A 24,442-nucleotide genomic window follows, 5' to 3' on the forward strand; every position below is an offset into this window, starting at 1 on the left:
GGAGTATTCCCAACCCCTCCAACTTCGGCACATAGAATAGTTTTTTCCTCTATAAGCCAATATGTAATTCATATAGTATACTGCAATGCAGTAAATTAAACCAGTTGGTCAGCACACGAGACAATTAAGTTTTGCAGACTCTTGAGTAATTCCAATTACATATTTGTATTTTATTGAAAATGTATTTCTTTCCATTAAGCCTAGACCATAACTTACAGATACTGCTATACAATAAAAGTAAAATCACGTCAAATGATCTATTCACTTTTTTTTTTAAAGGTGGTTGCAATGCTGTGAAAAACAGTTGTACTGCAGTAGACCTAAAAAAAAAAAAAAGAGTTATTCCTGAAGTTGTATTTGCAGGGGACTCCTATTTGGAAAAAAAGTTTTAAAATCCATGCTCGTGCTGCCAGCATAATACCCTGCTGCAAGGAGAACAGTAATCCTCAACTGTAGCTAGGGTTGCAAAATTCCAATAAACTTTCAATAAATTCCTTGGTTTTCCAGAATTCCTGGTTGGTGGATTCTTGCAACTAGAAGGGAATAAGCAGGAAATCCAGAAAACTCCAACCAGGATTTCTGTAAAACCAAGGAATTTATTGAAAAGTTCCTAGAATTTTGCAATAACTGTAACCCCCCCCCCCCCCTATTATTGTGGAACCTCAAGGCTGATGTAGTAGCCTATTGTAGGCCCCCTATGTAGAACTACTACTCAGAAGAAAAATAAGAAAAAAAACCATACCAAGCCATGTACTACACCACATGCCTGGAAATAGTAGAGAAGCAACACGAGAGGATTGGAAAAGCCATGTTTATTTAGTTATCAAGGCAATAATCACATTTATTCCCCAAGTGGTCAGAGATCACCTTCACTTACAAACACACCCCGTATCATTTGACATTTCCATCAATACATAAAAAACCTCTGGGCATGATCCTGCAAATTATTAATAGATTTAAAATAACAAAGTAGATTTTTATAGACTGCAAACAAAATAAAATACCATTTTGATATACACATTTTAATGCATATCAGGATGTGTTCAGACACTCAATTATGATATTTTCTTCACTAATTGGTCTTTTGACCAATGAGATCAGCTCTGAAAAAGTTCTGACGTGAAAAGATCTGATGTAAATATAAGAATTGGGCTGCCTGTGTGAACACAGCTGTAGTGGAAATTACAGATCAGTATACTACAGACAGAGAAAAGAAAGGTACTGCACATACTACAACCGCATCCTCAACATATACACTTGCAAGCACTCACTCACCTCCCACTTACACACACTGCACGCACGCAAGCAAGCACACACATTCAAACAAAGCTTAACGCCTACTTCCATGATACAGTAAACAAAACTTTATTTGACTGAACAAAAAAATGAATATGAACATCTTTTACACTGGCGTAGACCAGTGCAATCTGACCCTGATGAGTCCGGATGCATCCGGGCCAGTCAATTCCTGTTGTGTTAAACCTCACCTGTGTAAGTCCATCAGGCTCACACAGATAAAACAATATATTCTGCTTAACTTTTTTGCCTGTCTGCCTATCGTGTGTATAAAAAAAAAAGAAAAAAAAAGAAAAATGCTGTTTGTTCCTGCTTGGTTGGGAGAGTAGTGGTCACTGGTCACAGGTTAAAACGCCTGGAGGTAATCAATAGGCGGCGCTAGCGGGTTCCCTCGTGGAGCTGAAGAGGACATCTGCCTTGGTGCTGATGAAGTATGTCACCAGTAGGGATGTGAACAACACAGCCACTCCCACGCCTAAGGTCAGCATCTATGAGAGACAAATTAAGAGTAAGAAAGAGGTGAATACTGTAGGAGAAAAAACATGATTGTACTCGTCAATGAAGTTGACACTATTTCCCTACCTAAACATGATAATTGGTTCAAACAGAAATCACTTGAACCTAAGCAACACAACTGTAATTGATTAAACAGATGTGGATCCTGGAAGGTAAGAAGACTGCAGTTTTACCTCCAAGTCCCGGCTCGCTACTAGGAAAATTCGAGCTTTGATGAACTTCCACCGAGATTCTGTCCACGTGGAATAGTCTTTGGAAGCATACTCTCCCAGCTCGAAGGCAGGGGACACTGCTTTGGTCAGGCGTACCGATGCACGTACGCAGAAAGAATCCCTCTCGGTGCTGTTGGGTGGGACAATGCCCTGAACCCAGAGATAGGAGTACATCTGAGAGAGAAACAGTGAATGAGAGTGTGGTGGGATTCCAGCACCATAGTGTACAAATAAACACTATATATTTTTTTATCTCCGATGTAAACAGTGATACGCTGTACATCTATCCATCTGCACACAGACAGACAGACAGATCCAGCGGCACACCTACCTGTCTGCTCTCGTTTGGCAGCTCATCTGGCTTCTGGCACTGACTCTGGGTGAGGTTGGTGGCTGCTCCAGTTAAATTGGCCAGGAGGTACTGGACCAGACGAGTTGGAGTGGAAGACATGGCAACACCAACATAGTACTCTGGTGGGCTGGGCTCTAGGAGACAGAAAAATACAAAGCAATGAAGGCCCAAGCACCCCAAAAAATCCTTCTTTATGGATGCAAGTGTGTCTGACTAGTAAACATGTACACACGCTCCATATCTGCCTGTGTGTTTATGACACTGGTAGAAGCAGACTGCCTTTGTAGGGTCAAAGGGTGTTTCCTAGTGTGACTCACTGAGAATGTTCTTTAGTTCTGGGGCCATCACTGCCTGAAACCAACTGTTGTTGGAACTAACCAGAAACCCATACAGCATCTGTGTAACCTGAGAGAGAGATTGAGTGTTAGGTCAAATAATTCTGCTTACTGTTTCAAAAAACTTGCAGAGAATGAACAAGTGACTTATGTTAACAGAAATATTGACAGTCATAGAAAATAACAGACTATAACAGTATGACTGATCAGTTTGACATGTACAACAGCTGAACAGGTAATCATTCGTCGGGTCTCACTATTTTGGGGTCTGCTTTGATGTTGTTGCCTAGGGACTCGTCTCCCCCGGCCTGCTTGTAGAGAGCACGTGCAACCACCGTAGCCACATCAGTAAGGGACTGAAAGAGGGAGGGAGTGAGAATACATTATTGTAACAATGGATCACAATGTAAAGGCAACTGTACCTACTGCAATGGATGGATCAATGGGATTGCTCTGGTAAGAATACCTTTGCAGTATCAGTCACAAACTCCAGCTGTTCCTCTGGACTCAAGTCAGATGGATAAGTCAGGTTCAGGTTAGCAGCGTTGTCGTAAAAACTCTCATAGTACCTGTGCATGGGCAAACAGGACAGAACACTCCTCACTACTAATGAAGAAATCAGGCAAGCTTAATATTGCCGTAATAAAAATGAACAGCAACGACAGACCACAGTCAAACGCTGACTCACCTGTTGTTGAAAGCGGATTCGTGGTCTGCAAGCACAATCCCTGGGATTGGCTGAGCTCGCAGGAAACGCTGGAGGGAGGAGGGCGGGAGTGGCTGAGAGACATTAGGCTCAACCAAAAGGAAGCTGAGCCCAGCCGTGGAGGACTGTAAATTGTTCACAAGATTCTTAACCTGAAACAGAGTAAGAGGTTGGGAAAAGTGGGTTGAGAGGAAGGATAATAAAGAGTATAGGGAAAAAAACGGCCGGCCCAGGTAAGAGGCACAAAGAAAGAAGAAAAGAATTCCTCCCTCACCTCGTCATTGACAGTGTTGTTCCTCCTGGACACAGGGTCTGAGTGGAGAAAGAGGTTGGTGCCACTATGCACGGCCACCTTACAAATAACATAAAAGATCCATCACTCAGTATCGGTTGATTGTATACCCATGTGTTTTGCAAAAAGATGCCTGCGTGTGTTTGAGTATTCAATGAGACTGTATACGCATGTCCTTACCTGACCAATCTCTAGTACTGAGTGAATATTGTCCAAGTCTATCACAAACTTGCCGTTCTCCATGTCGTAAACCATTCGAGAGCTGCCAATGTAGTCAAAGGTTTCCTGAAAGAGAGGAATAAGCGATCAACATCCTCGCTCATATAGTACAACACTAAACAATACTGCTATATGATAGTGACCACATGGGACTCATGTACCTAATCGACACATACTAGACTAACTTGCTTAGGGAGACAGAAGGAACTCACCCCTTGGAAGAAGGCAAAGAGGATATTCCGTGTGGGAGGGGCCTCGTGAGTGACTTCACGCAGTGCCTGGGCAGCAGCAAGCAGAGTGACAAACCCTGAGACACTTCCCTCTGCTCCAGTTGAAACCTCCCAGAAAAATGCCCTGCTGTCCAGCTACAAAAACAGAGAGTGCAAGGTGTCCAGTCAATTGCTCATGAACTCCAAACAAGAAAAATAACAATGTAAGGATTGCATAGGAAGGAAAATGGTACTGAGCAGATTACCAAAGCAGTTAACCTCCTTAAATCAAGATGTGTATACCACACACAGGAATGTGGCTCATCTTTCATACCGTTTTGCATAAATTCCAAACGGCTTATGCTGGGTTCATAACCAAGTGGGAAGGTGGTATTTATCACATACGACTGGGAAGAATCCACTTGAACACCCCTACAACTCGTAACTACTAGTGGGAAACTCGTCTGTCATCTCTGAGCTCCGACTTCTTCCACATGCTGACCTCTGACTTCACCTACTAAGGAAATGGCCACAATAACAGAATTTTCAGCAGTTAAAAGTAACAAAACAATATTTCTAAAAAGCAATCTATTAACATGGGGTTTGAACACCATTTTTTTAACAAGCATGATAGCTGTACTTTTAGTTTATTGTTGATGTAGCTTGTTGGCCATTAGCCAATTGGGTTTCTCAATGAGCTCAAAGCATCCAACTGGTAATTACCACCTTTCCACTTGGTTATGAACACAGCATTAAAACATCTGTGAACATGTGACAAGATGTGTAAGAGTGAGGCAGGCCTTTGTGTCACTCACCCTGGCTGCTGCTATAACAACGCTCTCGTTCTCCTTGTGGCCGAAGACGGTGTCGTTATAGGGCCGGATGGAACCCCAAACATTATAATCACCCAGAGGGTCACACACCATCTCTGTGAGAGGTAGATATGTGGGTGAGATATACACTGAGTGTACAACACATTAGGAACACCTTCCTAATATTAAGATATACCCGTTTTGCCCTCAGAAGAGACTCAATTCTTTGGGGCATGGATTACAAGGTGTCGAAAGCGTTCCACAGGGATGCTGGCCCATGTTGACTCCAATGCTTTCCACAGTTGTGTCAAGTTGATTGGATGTCCTTTGGGTGGTGGACCATTCTTGATACACACGGGAAACTGAAAAACGCAGCAGCGTTGCAGTTCTTGACACACCCCATTCAAAGGCACTTAAATCTTTTGTCTTGCCCATTCACCCTCATACACAATCCATGTCTCAATGCTTAAAAATCCTTCTTTAACATGTCTCCTCCCCTTCATCTACACTGATTGGAGTGGATTTAACTGGTGACATCAATAAGGGATCATAGCTTTCACCTGGTGAATCATAGCTTTTCACTCAGTGTACATGACGGAATGTGTATACTAACTATTCACATATACACAATCATTTTATACTTGCCTTTTACCATTATTTCCAGCATTATCTACTAGGTTTGCAGCAGGCTTTGTGTGATTAAGATCTGCAGACATACGCCTTCCACATTTACACACATTAATTGAATTGAGACAAGCCGTCTCCAATCAACTGTAGCTCTGCGAATCTTAAATCGCACAAATCCAATTATTTGGCAATGAATACTATTTGTAGTGATTCTTCACCTCACAATTCAAGATTCGCAGAGCTACGCCTTCCATGGCTTAAGACGTCTGCATGCTTCCCAGCCGATACAGTTCAGAAGAGGTATATGTTGTGACGATTTTGTTAGCTTTGAACTTTGGTAAGGCTTTTTTTCAGCAGTTTGGGCACACATTTCTTTGTTGTTGAGGCAATCAGAAATTGGTATCCAAAGCCCCTTTGTCTGATTACTGAAGAATCCCCACTCTTGATCAAAGTCTGTTGTCATTCAACAAGAGACGACTCGTTTCCAAGCAAATTTTTTTAATTGAAAATTCTGCACCAAACAATGCTGACCACACCGCTCACACACAATAGATTTACACACATGCTATTCAATCATTGTATCCAAACAGCTCCCGTGCGTTAACGAGAGTCTGCGTAGCCAGGCGCTAAAATAGAACTTGGTTCTATTTTTGATGTGGTGCAAGTCCCGCCTCTCCCATCTCGTTAGGAGCATATATGACAAACTGAGGTACACACTCCAGTCCAGTTTGTGGTGGTAATGCGCCTTAAAGTGGCCAACCGCCATATAAAGTCCAAAGAAGAAGACTGAAGGAGGAGAGATTACTAGAAACTAACTAGAGTACCCTTTAATCTGTGGATTAATTGTCAGAGTAGAGGACTTGTGCATTTCAGGTAAAATAACAAGCCAATGATTATATCCCAGGAACAATTAGCTAGCAACAGCAAGCTAGCTAGCTATCCATGAATGTTTCATGCATTTCAATCTACCACCAAATTAATATAGTTGGTTCAGAGTTCGTTTTGATATTTCAACCTGCGTGTCCTGATCGCTTTTTTTACAAAATCAACATGCGTGCGATGGTGCACGTGGACGCACCCGCACGACCAGTTGAACTAGAACATGCTGACACCTTTAGGCAATTTTATTTTTTAATTAACTAGGCAAGTCAGTTACAAACAAATTCTTACTTTACAATGACGGCCTACCCCGGCCAAACCCTCCCCTAACCCGGACGACGCTGGGCTAATTATGCGTCGCCCACCAATCCGATCCCCCCTCCCATTAGGCAAGATTAGGCCGCATCTTGGGGTGGCATCTTGACAATTGGCTGCCGGACTCCGGTGCCCCCGATCGGCTACCACACTGCCCGCGGCACCCCAGCCACCAGCCCATAGTGTTGCTGCAGTTCCCGCACCCACTCCATTTCCGCTTCTCTTGGACTTCGCTCCCACTATCCCTGGTAGCTATTGGGATGTGTGTGTTTATATGGGATTATCCAATTGTGAAACATCAATAAAAATGGAAAAGATTAATCTGCCAATTAAACGACTCTCTTTTATGTTTGTATGTGATGAAGACGATTAGTGATTAAGGCAGTAGCCTAACCTAGCCTGTCCACTACTAGCGGATATAATTTTAGCTATAGAGATTTAAACAATTTACTACCATGTCTAAGAGACAAAAACTATCAGGAAGCGAATATTTTTTTTAAACTATGAGAAAATAGGCACAAAATAAATTTGCTGGTGAAATGTATCAGTGTGCAGCAATGTCCATCAGCCGGTGTGGAGAATGACAAGCCTACGAGGACAGGCCACTCATTCCCCGAGAACGACGAGTCCCCGTTCGCTGATTCTAGCAGCGAATAGGACAACCCGGGGGAGTCTGAGCCATGCACTTCCACCGATGATGAAAGCTCGCTGGCTGAACAAGAACAGGTGGTCGCACCAGGCCTAGCCACACCTCCAAACATCGCCAGCGAAGACCCTACTATCTTGGACCCAGACTTAGATTAGTCGCTCCCCATCCCTGATGACAGTGGTGGTGCTGCTGCTAAATATGACTCCCAGACAAAAAAACATAAAAGATCCTGGTGAGTGACCAAAATATATGAATGGATCTTTACGGGATATGTTAGAGCAGGCTGGGCCACATCAGGATAAGGAGGGGAATTTAACAAGAAATGAGGGGCAACGAAGGTTTTCGGGGGCCCACTAAAATAGGAGAATGGCAAACAGGGAGAGAGTGGAGAGACCAAGGCTTGTCTATTCCAAGCAAAACGATGGAGCCTTCGGTTTTTGCTAGAAACTTTTCACACGTGTGCAAATCTGCGCTGGTAAGGGATGGAACCGGGGACTGGAAGAATCTGTGCCACCTCAGCTGACATCAGAAGTCGCATGACCACCTAGATAGTTTCCAGAGGTGGAAGGAGCTGGAGATCAGGCTGGTGTCTAAGCAAACTCAGATGATTTGATTTCAGGACCATGGACAGCTACCGAGAGAAAACATCGCTGACTGCAATGCAGCACCACTGCAGAGGAAAGAGGCCACTCTAGGTGGAGACTAAATAAATAAATGATTGAAACTGGACAATCAAATTCCATACGTAAATAAACAAAATTCGTTACTGGGCCATAAGCATAAAGCTTATTTTACACTGCTCCAGTGAAATGAGGCCCGCCATGCATTTATGAAAGCACTCCTTTCCAAAGCTCAAATTATCTTACTCGGTTTTACAGTTCTACAGAAATATTAAAATGTTAAAGATAAGTGTTATTTTTATTGTAACAATTATGGGGTCGTGCCATGTGTGATAACAGTTGGGATATTATTCATAAGAAACTTGTTTTCCTACTATAGGTAGTAGGTTACACAGTGATAGCAACATTATAACTCTCTGACGCAAGGGGTTAAATATAACTGGAGCTTATTTCTTCATCTTCCAAAAAATATGTGGTAAGCCTACCTGTTTGACAGACAATTATCCTATCCGTAGATGTCGGTACAGCCAAGTAGGTATTTAATCAGTGCATGGCTCGGTGTCTGGAAAGGGCTTGGTGTTTGACTAAAACCAGGGCTTGAATTGAGTGAGGGTATCACATATCCTTTTTGCCATTTCCTTTAACAAAGGGTATCTGTTGTTTCCTTTATATTTTGAAATGAATACATAAAACGAATCCAGATTATATCAAGCATTCTAAACTCAGCAAAAAAAGAAATGCCCCTTTTTCAGGACCCTGTCTTTCAAAGAGCACCCACAAAAATCCAAATAACTTCACAGATCTTCACTGTAAAGGGTTTAAACACGGTTTCCCATGCTTGTTCAATGAACCATAAACATTTTTATGAACATGCACCTTTGGAACAGTCATTAAGACACTAACAGCTTACAGACGGTAGGCAATTAAGACCACAGTTAGGACATTAGAGGGGCCTTTCAACTGACTCTGAAAAACACCAAAAGAAAGATGCCCAGGGTCCCTGCTCATCTGCGTGAACGTGCCATTGGCATGCTGCAAGGAGGCATGAGGACTGCAGATATTACCAGGGCAATAAATTGCAATGTCTGTACTGTGAGACGCCTAAGACAGCGCTTCAGGGAGACAGGACGAACAGCTGATCGTCCTCGCAGTAGCAGACCACGTGTAACACCTGCACAGGATCACACCTGCGGAACAGGTACAGGATGGTAACAACAACTGCCTGAGTTACACCAGGAACGCAGAATCCCACCATCAGTGCTCAGACTGTCCTCAATAGGCTGAGAGAGGTTGGACTGAGGGCTTGTAGGCATGTTGTAAGGCAGGTCCTTACCAGTCATCACCGGGAACAACGTCGAGATGGTGGGCACAAACCCACCGTCGTGGACCAGACAGGACTGGCAAAAAGTGCTCTTCACTGACGAGTCGCGGTTTTGTCTCACCAGGGGAGATGGTCGGATTTGCATTTATTGTCGAAGGAATGAGCGTTACACCGAGGCCTGTACTCTGAAGCGGGATCGATTTGGAGGTGGAGGGTCCGTTATGATCTGGGGCGGTGTGTCACAGCATCATGGGACTGAGCTTGTTGTCATTGCAGGCAATCTCAACGCTGTGCGTTACAGGGAAGACATCCTCCTCCCTCATGTGGAACCCTTCCTGCAGGCTCATCCTGACATGACCCTCCAGCATGACAATGCCACCAGCCATACTGCTCGTTCTGTGCGTGATTTCCTGCAAGACAGGAATGTCAGTGTTCTGCCATGGCCAGCAAAGAGCCCGGATCTCAATCCCATTGAGCACGTCTGGGACCTGTTGGATCGGAGGGTGAGGGCTAGGGCCATTCCTCCCAGAAATGTCCGGGACCTTGCAGGTGCCTTGGTTGAAGAGTGCGGTAACATCTCACAGCAAGAACTGGCAAATATGGTGCAGCCCACGAGGAAGAGATGCACTGCAGTACTTAATGCAGCTGGTGGCCACACCAGATACTGACTGTTACCTCCCCTTTGTTCAGTGACTGTTAGTCACTTCTGTGGAACTTGTTCAGTTTATGTCTCAGTTGTTGAATCTTGTTATGTTCATACAAATATCTACACATGTTAAGTCTGCTGAAAATAAACACAGTTGACAGTGAGAGGACGTTTCTTTTTTTGCTGAGTTTATAACAATGCTTAACTCGGTGATGCCTTATGGTAGAAACACGCTCTAAAATGCCTGCAAAAGAAATGACTCTGATGCATATGGGGATATATTGATTCCTCTCTATGATAATCTGAAGCTAAACTGTGCCTATAATATTCGAGGAGATCAAAAAAAAATGGACTTTGCTATTCTGTCCCTATTAATTGAGCTTTTACCTTCTGAAAAGAGATGTTTGTTTAAACCCAGGCAGCTTTTAGGGAAGCACTTCTGTTGTTGGGTTATACAACGAACGAGTAGCTAGCAGTTAAGGCTTACAGTTTTCTGCATCAGTAGAGCCTCTGTCTGGGTGCAAAGGTCACTTTTGAAAGTGCCATGCTTCATAAGGTTGTCTAATTATTTTTGTCTCGCCTAGGGTGGCAGAAGGTTCAGGGCATTGGTGATTTTATAAATGTAATCAGATTGAAAATATTAGGCTGTTATTGACATTGAACAGATTATATAGCCTACTAACCAGATGTGTTAAAAATTGTGTTTAATTTGTAGCATAGGCCTATGAGGGGGGAGCGTCAGATTTTGTCTCGGCTAGGGCGGCAGAAAGTCCAGGACCGGCCCTGCCCCCACCAAACACAGAAGCACAACCAGAGATTCCTTGATTGATTGGAGACAATTAAAGAACGTTTCCTGGGATTTTCTACCTGCAGCAAACCTAGCGGATTTAAACTGGAAATACTGGTAAAAGCAAAGTGCCTAAAAAGCATGGCTCTAACAATAATGTATCTCTGCTAACGACAGTGGCTTTTTGTGTACCTGGGTTGATGCTAAAGTTGATGTCGTTGCGTCTCATGCAGGTTGGAGTATTGGTGACTGCATGCATGTGGGAGAAGAGCTGCATGGCACACAGAGGGTACTGAGGGGCACTGCCGTTCACTACACGATTATGGTCCAAGTAGCACTGCAAGTAGAGTGGATACATTTATCAGAATGAAGGGTACAGTTTCAATACACAGAACTACTGTAGAAAGTTCTTCAGATAAAGACAGTTAATGGTCATTAAGTGACATGATATTAATCCTGACTGGGTTGTGACAGCTTGAAGTGATCCCTCACCTGTTTGATGAACTCTGTTTCGTTGTCTTCTTTCAAGGAGAAGACAGGGAAGTCAAATTCCTCATAGGATAGACCGTTCCCCCGAGGGTTCCATACAGTAGTGTTACAGTGTGCCAAATTAGGACCATAGTTGTCCGAGTATACACCTGAGGAAAAAGTAAACCAAGTAAAACAAATGACGTTTAAAAAGCACCCCAGTTAGAAAAGATCACATACAGTACCAGTCAAAAGTTGACACATCTCTCATTCAACAGTTTGTCTTTATTTTGACTCTTTTCTACATTGTACACTAATAGTGAAGACATCAAAACTATGAAATAACACACATGAAATCATGTAGCAACCAAAAAGTGTTAAATCCAAATATATTTTAGATTCTTCAAAGTAGCCACCCTTTGCCTTGATGACAGCTTTGCACTCTTGGCATTCTCTCAACCAGCTTCACCTGGAATGCTTTTCCAACAGTCTTGAAGGAGTTCCCACATATGCTGAGCACTTGTTGGATGCTTTTCCTTCACTCTGCGGTCCAACTCATCCCAAACCATCTCAAATTGGGTTGAGGTCGGCTGATTGTGGAGGCCAGGTCATCTAATGCAGCACTCCCTCACTCTCCTTCTTGGTCAAATAGCCCACACACAGCCTGGAGGTGTGTTGGGTCATTGTCCTGTTGAAAAACAAATGATAGTGGGACTATGCACAAACCAGATGGGATGGGGAAATCGCTGAAGAATGATGTGGTAGCCATGCTGGTTAGGTGTCCCTTGAATTCGAAATCAATCACTGCCAGTGTCACCAGCAAAGCACGACACAATCACACATCCATGCTTCACGGTGGGAATTACACATGCGGCGATAATCCATTCACCTACTCTGCATCTCACAAAGACACCGTGGTTGGAACCAAAAATCTCAAATTTGGACTCATCAGACCAAAGGACAGATTTCCACCAGTCTAAAGTCCATTGCTCAGGTTTTTTGGTCCAAGCAAGTCTCTTCTTCTTATTGGTGTCCTTTAGTAGTGGTTTCTTTGCAGCAATTCGACCATGAAGGCCTGATTCACGCAGTCTCCTCTGAACCGTTGATGTTGAGACGCGTCTGTTACTTAAACTCCGTGAAGCATTTATTTGGGCTGCAATTTCTGAGGCTGGTAACTCTAATCATTTATCATTTGCAGCAGTCCTCACGAGAGCCAGTTCCATCATAGCGCTTGATGGTTTTTGTGACTGCACTTGAAGAAATGTTCAAAGTTCTTCAAATGTTTCAGATTGACTGACCTTCACGACTTAAAGTAATGGACTGTTGTTTCTCTTTGCATATTTGAGCTGTTCTTGCCATGATATGGACTTGGTATTTTACCAAATAGGGTTATCTTCTGTATACCACCCCTACCTTGTCACAACACAACTGATTGGCTCAAACTCATTAAGGAAAGAAATTCCACAAATTAAATTTTAACAAGGCACACCTGTTAAATTAAATTCATTCCAGGTGACTACATCATTAAGCTGGTTGAGAGAATGCCAAGAGAGTGCAAAGCTGTCATCAATGCAAAGAGTGGCTACTTTGAGGAAACACAAATATAACACTTTTTTGGTTACTACATGATTCCATGTGTTATTTCATAGTTTTGATGGCTTCACTATTATTCTACAATGTCTAAAATAGTAATAATATATATATTTTTTTAAACCATTGAATGAGTAGGTGTGTCTAAACTTTTGACTGGTACTGTAGTCATTTTGACAGACTGGAGTCCTAACGTCTGATCCACCTACCTGTGTTCTCATTGGGACATGTCGTGTGTGGCGAGAACTCTGGTGGGCTAGTATTTGGGACCACCACTGCAACCCCAGCTACCCTGTTGGATTCATTCTTCATCTTCATCATGATGGACCTGTCGAGAGAAGACAATCCTTGAGCGTGACGCGGCTACTAGGACATGGATCATATCATTGTGCGGCTGTGATGAACGATACTCACTCACTGACTGTGTTAAATGTTTTTGGCTGTGTGTATAGCCTACCTGGTGAAGAGGGATGATTCCAACAGAACCATATAAGGAGGATTGGGTCCTTTGCTCAAAGGCCATTCCAGATCTGCCTCAGACTCCAAGACATGGATCACACCTGTATCACCTGATATCGAGGCTGACACGCAGGATAGAAAAAACGCTCGTCTTAGTATGCAAATCTTTAATCTGTATTCCAGCATTACAAAAAGTACAGCTTGGATAGAAATCACAGTCAGTGTTTCCCCTGTATTTATTTAGCAGTGGCACACCGCTGCTGCGAAATTGTTGTCGCCATTTTTTAAAATACATTTTCAGGAGGGAAAAATGCATTCAGTGCAAACTTAAGACTAAAACCTGTCAGAAAGCTTGTAGAAAAGATAATTGACCTTTATATATTTTTAATAATCTAAACTTTTAAGAGCTAGAAATCACCAAAATAAAAGCTAAAACAATGAAACCAATAAAATAGACTATGAATTTAGGAGTACTATTGGCATGGACTGATAACCAACCGGGCAAGCAGGCCACAGGCCCAAATTGGGATCCTTGTTTGATTTTGTTGTTTGAACATAAAAACACAAAATTAGTCATGGCAAAATGTGTAGAATTGCAGAAAAAAAAGTTATTGAAAAACTGCAACATTTTCTCTCAGCTGTCTTCAACCAGGATCTCAGCGATCACTGCCTCATTGCCTGCGTCCGTAATGGGTCCACGGTCAAACAACCACCCCTCATTACAGTCAAAAGCGCCCTAAAACACTTCAGCGAACAGGCCTTTCTAATCGACCTGGCCTGGGTATCCTGGAAAGATATTGACCTAATTCAGTCAGTAGAGGATGCCTGGTTATTCTTTAAAAGTGCTTTCCTCACCATCTTAAATAAGCATGCCCCATTCAAAAAAATGTAGAACCAGGAACAGATATAGCCCTTGATTCACTCCAGACCTGACTGCCCTTGACCAGCACAAAAACATTCTGTGGCGTACTGCATTAGCATCGAATCCCCATTTCTCCTTCACCCAAATCCAGATAGCTGATGTTCTGAAAGAGCTGCCTATGTCCTATCGACAAAAGACAATACTGTGCAGCCGTCCGTATTCATCGACCTGGCCAAGGCTTTCGACTCTGTCAATCACCACATTCTTATCGGCACACTCAATAGCCTCGATTTCTCAAATGACTGCCTGGTTCACCAAATACTTCTCAGACAGAGTTCAGTGTGTCAAATCGGAGGGCCTGTTGTCCGGGAACTCTGGCAGTCTCTATACGGGTGCCACAGGGTTCAAGTCTTGGGCCGACTCTTTTCTCTGTACATAAATGATGTCGCTCTTGCGGCTGGTGATTCTCTGATCCACCTCTACACAGACGACACCATTCTGTATACTTCTGGCCCTTCTTGGGACACTGTTAATTAACCTCCAGACGAGTTTTAATGCCATACAACTCTCCTTCCGCGGCCTCCAACTTCAATTAAATGCAAGTAAAACTAAATGCATGATCTTCAACCGATCGCTTCCCCCACCTGCCCGCCTGCCTAGCATCACTACTCTGGATGGCTCTGACTTAGAATATGTGGACAAGTACAAATGCCTAGGTGTCTGGTTAGACTGTAAACTCTCCTTCCAGACTCCTATTAAGCATCTCCAATCCAAAATTAAATCTAGAATCAGCTCCCTATTTCGCAAGAAAGCATCCTTCACTCATGCTGCCAAACATACCCTCGTAAAACTGACTAACCTACTGATCCTTGACTTCGGCGATGTCATTTACAAAATAGCCTCCAACACTCTGCTCAGCAAATTGGATGCAGTCTATCACAGTGCCATCCGTTGTCACCAAAGACCAATACAGTGGGGCAAAAAAGTATTTAGTCAGCCACCAATTGTGCAAGTTCTCCCACTTAAAAAGATGAGAGGCCTGTAATTTTCATCATAGGTACACTTCAACTATGACAGACAAAATGAGAGAAAAAAAATCCAGAAAATCACATTGTAGGATTTAAGGAATTTATTTGCAAATTAAGGTTGGAAAATAAGTATTTGGTCACCTACAAACAAGCAAGATTTCTGGCTCTCAGACACCTGTCCACAACCTCAAACAGTCACACTCCAAACTCCACTATGGCCAAGACCAAAGAGCTGTCAAAGGACACCAGAAACAAAATTGTAGACCTGCACCAGGCTGGGAAGACTGAATCTGCAATAGGTAAGCAGCTTGGTTTGAAGAAATCAACTGTGGGAGCAATTATTAGGAAACGGAAGACATACAAGACCACTGATAATCTCCCTCGATCTGGGGCTCCACGCTAGATCTCACCCCGTGGGGTCAAAATGATCACAAGCAAAAATCCCAGAACCACACGGGGGGACCTAGTGAATGACCTGCAGAGAGCTGGGACCAATGTAACAAAGCCTACCATCAGTAACACACTACGCCGCCAGGGACTCAAATCCTGCAGTGCCAGACGTGTCCCCCTGCTTATGCCAGTACATGTCCAGGCCCATCTGAAGTTTGCTAGAGAGCATTTGGATGATCCAGAAGAAGATTGGGAGAATGTCATATGGTCAGATGCAACCAAAATATAACTTTTTGGTAAAAACTCAACTCGTCGTGTTTGGAGGACAAAGAATGCGGAGTTGCATCCAAAGAACACCATACCTACTGTGAAGCATGGGGGTGGAAACATCATGCTTTGGGGCTGTTTTTCTGCAAAGGGACCAGGACGACTGATCCGTGTAAAGGAAAGAATGAATGTGGCCATGTATCATGAGATTTTGAGGGAAAATCTCCTTCCATCAGCAAGGGCATTGAAGATGAAACGTGGCTGGGTCTTTCAGCATGACAATGATCCCAAACACACCGCCCGGGCAACGAAGGAGTGGCTTCGTAAGAAGCATTTCAAGGTCCTGGAGTGGCCTAGCCAGTCTCCAGATCTCAACCCCATAGAAAATCTTTGGAGGGAGTTGAAAGTCCGTGTTGCCCAGCAACAGCCCCAAAACATCACTGCTCTAGAGGAGATCTGCATGGAGGAATGGGCCAAAATACCAGCAACAGTGTGTGAAAACCTTGTGAAGACTTACAGAAAACGTTTGACCTCTGTCATTGCCAACAAAGGGTATATAACAAAGTATTGAGATAAACTTTTGTTATTGACCAAATACTTATTTTCCACCATAACTTGCAAATAAATAAATTAAAAATCCTACAATGTGATTTTCTGGATTTTTTTTCTCATTTTGTCTGTCATAGTTGAAGTGTACCTATGATGAAAATTACAGGCCTCTCTCATATTTTTAAGTGGGAGAACTTGCACAATACTTTTTTGCCCCACTGTATACTACCCACCACTGCGACCTGTATGATCTTGTTGGCTGGACCTCACTTCATATTCGTCGCCAAACCCACTGGCTCCAGGTAATCTATACGTCTTTGCTAGGTAAAGCCCCGCCTTATCTCAGCTCACTGGTCACCATAGCAGCACCCACCTGTAGCACGCGCTCCAGCAGGTATATTTCACTGGTCACCCCCAAAGCCAATTCCTCCTTTGACCGCCTTTCCATACAGTTCTTTGCTGCCAATGACTGGAACGAATTGCAAAAATCACTGAAGCTGGAGACTCATATCTCCCTCACTAACTTTAAGCATCAGCTATCAGAGCAGCTTACAGATCAATGCACCTGTACATAGCCCATCTTTAAATTGCCAATCCAACTACCTCATCCCCATATTGTTAAATATATATATATTGTTTGCTCCTTTGCACCCCAGTATCTCTACTTGCACATTCATCTTCTGCACATCTATCACTCCAGTGTTAATTTGCTAAATTTTAATTTTTTCGCCACTACGGCCTATTTATTGCCTTAGCTCGCTAATTTTACTTAATTTTCACACACTGTATATAGATGTTTCTATTGTGTTATTGACTGTACGTTTGTTTATTCCATGTGTAACTCTGTTGTTGTATGTGTTGAACTGCTTTGCTTTATCTTGGCCAGGTCACAGTTGTAAATGAGAACTTGTTCTCAACTGGCTTACCTGGTTAAATAAAATGTGAAATAAAAAATAAATAAAAACGAGAGAAAAACATGGAATTACAGGAAAGTAGCACTTTTTGGATACAGAAAAGGCCTTGCTTATGTCTACAGGGGGCAAATCTGTCATCAAGGCAAAGGGTGGCTACTTTGAAGAATCTCACATATAAAATATATTTTGATTTGTTTAACACTTTTCTGGTTACTACATGATTCCATGTGTGTTATTTCATAGTGTTGATGTCTACACTATTATTCTACAACATAGAATAGTTTAAAAAAAAATTAAAAAACCTGGAATGAGTAGGTGTGTACAAACTTGACTTGACTGTATATAAACTTATCAGAATTGGTCAGGAGCCCGTAAAACAGCTGCTATGCACTGCAGCGCCATCTTACATGCACACACACAGTCTCACAGGTTGAGCTCTCTAGCATCTTGAAAGTGCCCCTCGGTAGTAGTATTAGGCATATTTAATGTTATTTTTTTTTAAAAATGCTATCGTAAAAGAGTCAACCATAAAAAAATATAAAATAAAAAAAAACAATATGTACCTGGGTTCATTTCTGGGGGGAGGGGGGGTAGAGAGATGGTTTGGGCATCCATTAGATTTTAATTAATTTTGGATTAGAATGTCCATTTAAAAAGTCACTGGAAATGACACCATCATTTCTTCTACAAAGAAATCCAGTGTGTGTCATGCTATGTCACTCACACTGGCAGCCAATCTGATGTGTAGCATTGAGCAGTCGAACGCATGGTACAGTGTTATTCAGCTCCACATAAATCTTCTGCTCAACAGAGTTACAGCTCACATCTGAAAGACAAAAGAAAAATACAATTGAAGTGGCCAGTTTCTGTAGGGATGTATTCCCATCCCCAAGACATCTAACCATATTACTACACATCCAATGAGATTTCATCCAGATTCATCCTGAAGCCTGTAATGCCTGTATAGCCCGCCCACTCACTGCTTGATTTAAGATCACGAGCTATCAGTAGATATCAGTTTCACAATCGTGTTAACTAGCCAGTTGGCTAAGCTAGCTAAGTGCACCTCATACGGGACTTCAACAAACTAGATACATAATTGTGTTTGCCGAAGAGTGCAATGGGGTAAAAATATGACCTCACTGTCAGCAACATCGTTGTAACTGGCTAGAATCTAGATATAGCCTTGGTCTATAAGCTAACTACCATACCGTTTACAGTAACGTTAGCTGTGAGTTACAATGGAAATAGTCAATGCAATACCCTAACAGAGGATAACTTGCTAAGCCAAACTAAAACGGTAATTATAATCGTTGTAACTGGCTAGAATCTAGATATAGCCTTGGGCTATAAGCTAACTACTATACCGTTTACAGTAACGTTAGCTGCGAGTTACAATGGAAATAGCCAATGCAATACCCCAACAAAGAGGATAACTTGCTAAGCCAAACTAAAACGGTAATTATAGGTAACTGAACGCATGTAGCTAGTATTATAAACAAAGGGTAAACTTACTTTTGTAAAGCCAACAAACTAAGAATATTATAGCCCATTTCGACGATTCCAAACCCATCTTCCTGATTTCAGAAACAACGCTGTGAAGCCATAGATATTAAAACCAAGAGATGGGATACATGGATGACGTCAGCGCTATGGGGAAACTCCCAATGGCGCATGAATCCGGAAGTATTTTAATTTGAAGCGCTCCGTATAGTCTACCACCTTGTGGCATGAATGAGAATTGCAAGGGTGAGCAGAGAGTTTCTGTTTTTGCGTGTCGTCCTAAAACCCAGAAATCTGTGACTTGGTTCGCTCAGTCATATGGGAAAAATGAATGGCGAAAGAATATGTTTTTTAGAAAAAACTCCGAAAATAAGGTCTGAGGTTAACACAAGATTATCTCATAGAAGAAAACGAATAACATATCCTAGAATTGTGTTAACCACACACCTTATTTTCGGCATTTATCCAAAAACGTAATTAACTAACTCCACCATGTCGGTCGGAGTTAGTGCCTATGTAACCGATGTGAAATGGCTAGCTAGTTAGCGGTGGTACGCTCTAATAGCGTTTCAATCATTGACGTCACTTGCTCTGAGACCTTGAAGTAGTGATTCCCCTTGCTCTGCAAGGGCAGCGAATTTTGTAGGGCAATTTAGCTGACAATTGGAAACGTTTCAAGCAGAGATTCAATATCTACCTAGCAGCCAGTGGTGCAGGGGGAGATGATGACAAATTGAAAGCTTCCCTTTTTCTGCATGTTATTGGAGAGGATGCATTGGACATTTACAATAGCTTTCAGCAAGACGAGGCAAACTTGACATTGACTGTGCTAATGACAAAATTGGAGTAGTACTTTGTACCAAGCCAGAACGTCACGTTTGAGAGATACAAGTTTTTCTCTCATAATCAGAAACAAGGAGTCAGTTTTGACCAGTATTTGACTGAGCTGAACACACTGAGCAAAACGTGTGAATTTGAAAATCTGAAAGACTCACCAGTGAAAGACGGGATAGTCTGTGGCATACTTGATAATGGACTCAAGGAGAGATTGCTGCGTGAGCAAGATTTAACTGTGGATAAAGCAGTGAATATGTGTGGAGCAGCTGAAACCACCAGAGCACAAGCTAAAGAGCTGTATAGAGATGAGACGTCAGTGTATGCAATAAAAAGAGAGGAGCACCACACACAACGCCTTACAAAACAAAAACAAGCAAAAGAGAGAAATCAAAACATGTGGATTTGTCCACAAGCCAAAAAAATGCCCTGCATATGGCAAATCATGTAACAACTGTAGGGAAAAATAATCATTTATCAAAATGCTACAAAGAAAAAGGTTCACACAGTCGAGGAGATGGAAGAATTCTTTGTTGATTCTGTGGAAATATGCAATGCAGTAAATGCTGAATGGAGTGTGCCATTGACTGTGAATGAAACTGTAATACCATTCAAGCTTGATACTGGAGCACAGGTAAACCTGTTGTCGCTGGATGACTACAAAACACTGAAGGTGAAGAGCAAAATACACCCTGTGAAAATTAAGGTTACTGGTTATACTGGGGAGAACATACCAGTCAAAGGTAGCTGGATAGTAACTTTACAGCATAAAGGAAAACAGTTCAGAGCACAGCTGCTGATTGTGGAAAAGAGTGTACAGCCTATTCTAGGAATCAATGCATGTGAAAAGCTCAATTTGTTGAAAAGAGTGTATGTAGTGACATCACAGACTGAAAATCACCAAGAATCAATACTGGCTGAGAATGAGGATGTGTTTGAGGGTCTTGGATGTTTACCAGGAGAACACAAAATATGTACTGATTACAAAATTACCCCAGTTGTGCATGCATGCAGAAAAGTTCCATTTGCACAAAGGAAAAAGCTCAAAGAGGAACTCAGACACATGGAAAAGATGGATGTCATCACAAAAATGGATGAACCTACAGAATGGGTAAGCTCACTGGTTATTGTGGTGAAAAGGAACGGCGATCTCAGGATATGTCTAGACCCGAGAGATCTCAACAAAGCAATCAAGATAGAGCATTTCAAGTTGCCAACCAGAGAAGAGATAATGTCGCCGTTTGCTGGAGCAAAGTGGTTCAGTAAGCTTGATGCCTCATCAGGATTCTGGCAAATGAAGCTAGACGATGCAAGCTCAAGGCTATGCACATTCAACACACCTGAGGGCAGGTACAGATTTCTTCGTCTACCATATGAGATTCTCTCAGCGCCAGACGTCTACCACAAGACAATCCACATGATCTTCGAGCACATTCCAGGAGTGGAGACTATGATGGATGACATCATTGTATGGGGGTCCACAAAATAAGAACACGATGCGAGAGTGAGACAAGTGCTGGACCTGACACGGAAAATCAACCTAAAACAAAACAAGGACAAATGAGAGTTTGGTGTGAAAACACTTACCTTCGTGGGAGATGTACTTTCAGATGACGGGAGTCAAACCAGACCCGAGGAAAACATCAGCCATCAACAACATGAAGCGCCCAAAGAACAAGGACGATGTGAGACGCTTCATGGGCATGATCACCTACCTTGCAAAGTTCATACCTCAGCACAGTCCGCTCCACTCAGATGTCTTCTGGAACAGAAAAATGAATGGGAATGGTCCCATGATCAGGAAAACTGTTTCAAAAACCTAAAGAAGACAATCATAGAAGCGCCAGTGTTCAGGTTCTATGATCCAGAGAAAAGCACAAGGATTTCTGCAGACGCGTCACAGTTTGGCCTGGGAGCAGTTCTTCTGCAACAGCATGACGACACATGGCAACCCGTCGCTTATGCGTCCAGAGCCTTGACAGGCGCAGAGACAAGGTATGCACAAATAGAGAAAGAACTACTGGCAAGCACATATGCTTGCGAAAGGTTTCACCAATACGTCTACGGACGAGACTTCGAAGTAGAAACCGCCCACAAACCATTGGTGTCAATCATGTCTAAGCCACTGAATGATTATCCAATGAGAATCCAGAGAATGTTGATCAGACTGCAAAAGTATGATGTGAAGATGATCTATACCCCGGGAAAGTTCATGGAAATATGCAGGTTGAGTAAACAAATGTAAACAAATGTGATGTGACATGTGTAGTTACGTAGAAAAGTAGTTTTCTAAAAAAAATGTATGGGGAAAGAATAGAGTTTTGGAATAAACACCGAAAATAAGGTCTGAGGTTAACACAGACATATGAGATCGTATAAGTTTTGTTCTATGAGATAATGTCGTTCAGTTAACATGACCTTTATGAATTATGAAGCCTTTTTGTGCTTTCTAAATAACATAAATGGTAAAAAAAAAAAATCACAGAAAGTGACGTTAGCTGATTAAGATGATCTGATAGGTCAAAACATATAAGATCTCCTAAGCCTGTGTTTACCACATACCTTATTTTCAGCGTTTATCAAAAAAAAAACTACAAAAACTCCATGAATTTTTACATAGGCTTTGTTCATGGCGGAGTTAGTGCCTTCAAAATGACGCCATTACTATTGCTCTCTAGGACACATTTTTTTTTCGAAGGATCATGGTGAAATAGTTGGAACTAGCAAAGGATGTCGTAATTCTCCTCCTGCCTGAGAGAGTTAACCTTAATGTCTATGGGCGCGTTTGAGTGGTCAGCCGAAAGTAGCGACGGAAGTCGACAAGTAAAGTCAGAGGAGGTACATATGCACCAACAACTATTTCTGCTTTTTCTAGGAAACGCGACAATTGCAGGCATGGCATTCACCTTTTTTATTACCCATGAAGTGGATGCTATTGAAATTTCACCTCTACACAAATCAGAACATGATCAACATGGTCCAAGGAATTAATATCTTGATGGTAATAAAATTAAATACCAGCCCAAGCTCTTTTTAACATTCACAAAACTTGTTTTTCATTTTTGTGATGGTTTTCTCAAAATATAACCAGGTAGTGAGTGCATTGGCTACTAGAATGACAGAGGTGTTTTTGCAGCATATGGGATATGCTCGGTTGTTTGCCATTGAGCGGAAAGGAAGAAAGAACTCTCTAGGATAAATAAATGTGGAGATGTATGTTTCCTGATTAACTGCTCATGTTGTGATTGTGGTAATGTACAGAAACTGAAGTCCTTTTGTTCTCCCGATCTGGAATACCTCATCCTCAAATGCCGTCCCCATTACCACCCGAGATAATTCTCTTTGGTCATAGCCACTGCCATGGATATTCACCCCCAAGTTGACACTGCAATGGCTCTCAAAGAACTACACTGGACTTTGTGCAAACTGGAAACCGCATATCCTGAGGCCGCAGTTATTGTACTTGGGGTCATTAATAAAGGAAATCTGAGGAAAACGCTACTGAAGTTTTATCAACACTTCTCCTGTGCTACTTGTTCATAGGGCACTTTTGACCATTGCTACTCCCCCTTCCCGGGACGGCTATAAGGCCCTCCCCTTCCCTCCCTTCAGAAAATCAGATCACGCCTCCATTCTGCTCATCCCCGCCTATAAGCAGAAACTTATATAGGAAGTAACCGTGTTAAGGACTGTTCAACGTTGGTCTGGCCAATCAGAATCTATACCTAAAGTTTGTTTTGATCAGGCAGACTGGGATACGTTCCCGGTTGCCTCTGAGAGTAGTATTGAGGTATACACTGACTCTGTGACTGAGGTCATCAGGAAGTGGATAGAGGATGTTGTTCCCACTGTGACGATTAGAACTTATCCAAACCAAAAAACATGGATAGATGGCAGCATTCGCACAAAACTGAAAGTGTGAACCACCACAGTTAACCACGGCAAGGTGACTGGGAACATGGATGAGTACATATAGTAAGGCAATCCAACAGGCAAAACGACAGTACAGGAATAAAGTGGAGTTGAAATTCAACAACTCAGACACGAGACGTATGTGGCAGAGACAACAGACAATCACAGATTATAAAGGGAAAGCAAGCCACGTTGCTGACACCGACGCCTTGCTCACAGACAAGATAAACACCTTCTTCGCCTCCTTCAAGAAAAACACAGTGCCGCCGACGCAGGCCACCGCCGCTCACGAGGACTGTAAAAGCTCTCATTCTCCGTACATGTACAAACCATCTGGCTGGAGTGTTTACGGACATATTCAATCTGTCCCTAGTCTGTTGTCCCTCCTTTCTTCAAGATATCCAACATTGTTCCTGTACCCAAGAAAGCGAAGGTAACTGCACTAAATTTATATTGCCCCGTAGCACTCACTTCTGTCATAATGAAGTGCTTTGAGAGTCTAGTTAAGGATCATATCACCTCCACCCTACCCAACACCCTAGACCAGGCCTGGGCAACTCCAGTCCTCAGGGGCCTGATTGGTGTCACACTTTTGCCACACAGCCCCAGCTAACACTCCAATAATCAACTAATCATGATCTTCAGTTAAAAATGCAATTAGATTAAATCAGGTGTGTTTGCTATTAATGGGGGAGAAAGTGTGACACCAATCAGGCCCCCGAGGACTGGAATTGCCCAGGTCTGCACTAGACCCACAACAATTGGAGACTACAAATGGAGACATGATGGCGCCAATGGAGATGGCAGCATTGCGACTAGCTCTTAAGCAACTCTGCATTATTTTGTTTGTTTATTTACCTGCCACCCTAGACC

General features: G+C 42.6%; 1 protein-coding gene across 1 annotated transcript; it reads right to left on the minus strand.

Moving 5' to 3' along the window:
• Positions 1-795: 795 nt before the first annotated feature.
• LOC139376224 (nicastrin) lies at positions 796-18,989 on the minus strand. The gene is made up of 17 exons (XM_071118537.1): positions 18,836-18,989; positions 18,045-18,146; positions 13,309-13,432; positions 13,061-13,179; positions 11,286-11,431; positions 10,986-11,130; positions 4,953-5,065; positions 4,141-4,293; positions 3,890-3,994; positions 3,692-3,769; positions 3,400-3,569; positions 3,178-3,280; positions 2,969-3,067; positions 2,694-2,781; positions 2,356-2,510; positions 1,986-2,198; positions 796-1,784 (listed from the first exon to the last, which is right to left on the minus strand). Exons 1-17 carry the CDS (start codon positions 18,891-18,893, stop codon positions 1,662-1,664), a joined length of 2,094 nt encoding a protein of 697 aa, XP_070974638.1. The 5' UTR covers positions 18,894-18,989; the 3' UTR covers positions 796-1,661.
• Positions 18,990-24,442: the final 5,453 nt, after the last annotated feature.

The sequence above is a fragment of the Oncorhynchus clarkii genome, chromosome 20 (genome assembly GCF_045791955.1).
Source record: "Oncorhynchus clarkii lewisi isolate Uvic-CL-2024 chromosome 20, UVic_Ocla_1.0, whole genome shotgun sequence".
NCBI lineage: Eukaryota > Metazoa > Chordata > Actinopteri > Salmoniformes > Salmonidae > Oncorhynchus > Oncorhynchus clarkii.

What these genes read in the sequence shown, in the direction of transcription:
- LOC139376224 (XM_071118537.1), bottom strand. Translation starts at nt 18,893, where the DNA reads ATGGGTTTGGAATCGTCGAAATGGGCTATAATATTCTTAGTTTGTTGG. An exon ending in AAACAGAGTTCATCAAACAG is followed by an intron (nt 11,131 to 11,285) that starts GTGAGGGATCAC and finishes CTCTACTTGCAG; the next exon opens with TGCTACTTGGACCATAATCG. An exon ending in TTGTGACTGATACTGCAAAG is followed by an intron (nt 3,068 to 3,177) that starts GTATTCTTACCA and finishes TCCCTCTTTCAG; the next exon opens with TCCCTTACTGATGTGGCTAC.